Consider the following 4277-nt stretch of genomic DNA (forward strand, 5'->3'; position numbering starts at 1 on the left):
TAAAGCATATGACAGTTTAACATGTGTAAATTGGGACTGTCCCAGTAGTCCAAGATATATGGTCAGCTTACCCTTAAGAAATTTTTGTTTTAATTATTTGTTGTGGAAATATTTGCAAATATTCATATATTCAGAAAACAGTATAATAAATCCATTTTCCCATCATCTACATTCAATGTCTATCAATATATGGCCAACTTTCATTTTATGTACACTTCCTTCTCTCTCTTTCCTATCAATATTTAAGAGCAAATTCCAAGCAGTTTCTTAGGTCATTCCTTGGTCAAAGTGCTAATCACTTTTATTCTATGCTTTTCTCTTTCTCCTCCTTCCCACTGCACCCTCTCATAACCACTCATCCACGTGTTTCTTTTCATTTTACTCATAGGGCTGCAGCTCTGATGGTACAACTCTTCCAGAAGATATATCCTTAATGATTATCTTTGCACACTGACAAACTCAGAAGAAGGAGCCATACCAGCTGCGACTCCAGCCCTGACTTCTCTGGACCAATGTTTCCATAACTGCGGGCTCCTAATGGCTGCGATAGAAGCCCTGTTGAACATGAAGATCTTACTCCTGCTACACTGGCTTGGCGTGTTTTTGTCCTGTTCTGGACACGCCCAGGCTGAGCACCCTCGATACCATAGCCCCCCTGAGGTGGTGATACCCTTGAAGGTAACTGGTACTGACAGAGGAATCAACGCTCCAGGCTGGCTCTCCTATAGCTTGCATTTTGGGGGCCAGAAACACATTATCCATATGAAAGTTAAGAAGCTTTTGCTGTTTAAACACCTCTCAGTGTTCACCTACACAGACCAGGGTGCTCTCCTTGAGGACCAGCCTTTTGTTCAGAATGACTGCTATTACCATGGTTATGTGGAGGGGGACACAGACTCTCTGGTTGCTCTCAGTACCTGTTTTATGGGCTTTCAGGGAATATTACAGATAAATGGTATCACTTATGAAATCAAACCCATGATGTTTTCTGCAACATTTGAACATCTGATATATAAGATGGACAGCAAGGAGACACAATTTCCAATCATAAGAACTGGATTTATGCAAAATGAAATAGCATGCCAAATGGAATTTCAAGAAATTGATAATTCTACCCTGATGCAAAGTTCAGATGAGGGTTGGTGGATCCATTTTAGGATTGTTGAAATTGAATTGGTGATTGATAAATATTTCTACAATTACTATGAAAGAAATGACTCAAGGATGCTGGACGATCTATATTCTGTCGTAAATATGGTGGATTCCATTTATGAAGTATTTGGTATTAAGGTGTTATTATTTCGTATGGAGATCTGGAGTGATAAAAACCCCATTGTAGTGGATGATGTAAGGAAATCTGCGACCCTGTTTTGCAGGTGGAAAGCGCAAAGCTTTCTTTCTGAGATACACCATGATGTTGCACATCTTTTCATACATCGGGGATTAAGAGGATTAAGTGGCTTAGGCATACCTGGAGGAGCATGTACATTTAACCGTAATTGTGCAATTGTTACTTTGATGAATAAAACCTTGGGCAGATTTGCAATTGCTGTCGCTCATCATTTAGGTCATAATTTGGGCATGAGACATGATCAGCCTACATGTAAATGTGCACATCCTAAATGCATAATGCATGAAGATAACCCACCTGTAACTAAATTTAGCAATTGCAGTCAAGCTTATTTTTGGCACTATACTGTAAGCCGGACAAAATGTATGTTTGAACATATATACACAAGAGACATCTTTAACCTGAAGAGATGTGGGAATGGTGTTGTGGAAGGAGAAGAGGAGTGTGACTGTGGACTTTTGCAGCGTTGTATAAAAGATCCCTGTTGTATGCCAGACTGCACTCTGACTCATGGGTCTTCTTGTGCTTTTGGGCTTTGTTGCAAAGACTGCCAGTTCTTACCATCAGGGGCAGTGTGTAGAAAGGAGGCCAATGAATGTGACCTTCCAGAGTGGTGCAATGGAACTTCTCATAAGTGTCCAGATGATGTATATGTGGAAGATGGAATTCCCTGTAAGGACAGAGCTTACTGCTATGAAAAGAGATGTAGTGACCGCAATGAACAGTGTAGGCGGATTTTTGGTGGAGGGGCACAGAATGCAAATGAGAGTTGCTACACACAAGTGAACATCCGAGGTGACCGTGTTGGTCACTGTGGTATGAAAGGTTCCTCATATGTAAAATGTAATATCTCAGATGTCCTGTGTGGAAGAATTCAGTGTGATAATGTGAAAGAAATTCCCTCTATGGCTGATCATAGTACTGTGCATTTGGCTCGCTTCAATGACGTAACGTGCTGGGGTACCGATTACCATTTTGGGATGAATATGCCTGATATTGGTGACGTGAAAGATGGCACAGAGTGTGGTCCAGAACATATCTGCATCCACAGGCAGTGTGTCCATATAGCTGCCTTGGATAGTGATTGTTCACCTAAATTTTGTAACATGAGAGGCATCTGCAACAATAAGCATCACTGCCATTGCAACTATCTGTGGGACCCTCCCAACTGTCTGATAAAAGGCTATGGAGGTAGCATTGACAGTGGCCCACCCCCTAAGATAAAGAGGAAAAAGAAGTTTTGTTACCTGTGTCTATTGTTGATTATTATCTTGATTATTTTATTATGTTGTCTTTTTTGGCTTTGTAAGAAAAAAAGGCCTAGGAAAAAACAGCCAAGTGTTCAGCCTATACCTGGAACTGAAAAGGAAACAATTCCGGGTCATCCCAGCACATTGCCATCCCAGAGTCACGATGAGAAACAAAACCAACCTGGAAAAGAAAAGGAAAAAACTCCAAGTCAACTCAGCAGCAGGGTGCCATCCCTGAGTCGGGATGAGAAACAAAAGGGAAAATCTCCCAGTCAAGCCAGCAGCAGGGTGTCATCCCTGAGTCGGGATGAGAAACAAAAGGAAAAAACTCCAAGTCAACTCAGCAGCAGGGTGTCATCCCTGAGTCGGGATGAGAAACAAAAGGAAAAAACTCCAAGTCAACTCAGCAGCAGGGTGCCATCCCTGAGTCGAGATGAGAAGCAAAGGCAATCCGCACCAGTTCCAAAAACTGTATCCAAAAAAGATATCCATTAAAAAATTAATTCCTAGTATGTTTCTACTTACTCTTAGTTATTTTAAATAATTTGAAGATTTATTTTTCCTAAATTTGCTTCTTTATATTTTCTGGAAAAAGGCAGGGCACATGCGTGGCTCCCAAACTGCTTCCCCTTTTGTACTCTGCTTTATGGGAACCCCATTTCTGCTGTACCAGCCCTCTCCCTGCAGGGTTCTGCAATAGGGAGAATGAGTAGGACTTTAGAAACCTGAGAGATCTCTTTTCTTCCTTTATGTCCTCTCAAAGCATTTTAAAATTTTCTTTGTGATTTATTTTTTGACCTAAAGCTATTTGTGTTGTTTTTGTTTTTTTTTTTGAGACAGAGTCTCGCTTTGTTGCCCGGGCTAGAGTGAGTGCCGTGGCGTCAGCCTAGCTCACAGCAACCTCAAACTCCTGGGCTTAAGCAATCCTACTGCCTCAGCCTCCCGAGTAGCTGGGACTACAGGCATGCACCACCATGCCCGGCTAATTTTTTTCTATATATATTTTAGTTGGCCAGATAATTTCTTTCTATTTTTAGTAGAGACGGGGTCTCACTCTTGCTCAGGCTGGTCTCGAACTCCTGACCTCGAGCGATCCACCCACCTCGGCCTCCCAGAGTGCTAGGATTACAGGCGTGAGTAACCACGCCCGGCCTATTTGTGTTGTTTAATGTGCACATATTTGATAATTTTTCAAATGCCTGGTAGTTATTTCTAATTTCATTACATTGTGATCAAGGACAATCAACGGTAGGAGTAGCAATACCAAATATAGTATATATTATTACCAGAATCCAAAGAAACCCAACAAGCATTGGGTACCTTATTTGCTAGTAGAAAAAGCAGAGGTCCAACAAACTGCTCCGGACTTTAAAAGTTGTGGCCTGACCTGCTCAAGTCTAATGAACCCCTTAAATCTTTACTGATGTGTGGCAGATTCCTGCTTATTTGAGAGGTACTATCTTCCACAATCCGGCAAGCCCATCTCTTAATAAAATATATATATGATGCTTGCTCACCTTGTTCAATGAGCATAAAGTCACCAACTAGTGGACTGGTGTGATATTGTGCAGAAAGTGAAAATAATCGAAGCCCTATGGATTCTACTGTGACGTGGAGCAGGGCATTAAACGTAGTCCTGAAGCAAAATAACGAAGGTGTACTGTTTTATTTTCTCA

At 41.4% G+C, this 4277-nt stretch overlaps 1 protein-coding gene across 1 annotated transcript; it reads left to right on the top strand.

Annotated features, from left to right (window-relative positions):
• The first annotated feature begins 564 nt into the window (after positions 1-564).
• Positions 565-3096, top strand: ADAM29 (ADAM metallopeptidase domain 29). The gene has a single exon (XM_069493707.1). The coding sequence runs from the start codon at positions 565-567 to the stop codon at positions 3094-3096; it is 2532 nt and encodes an 843-aa protein (XP_069349808.1).
• Positions 3097-4277: the final 1181 nt, after the last annotated feature.

This window comes from Eulemur rufifrons, chromosome 18 (assembly GCF_041146395.1).
Source record: "Eulemur rufifrons isolate Redbay chromosome 18, OSU_ERuf_1, whole genome shotgun sequence".
NCBI classification, from domain to species: Eukaryota; Metazoa; Chordata; class Mammalia; order Primates; family Lemuridae; genus Eulemur; species Eulemur rufifrons.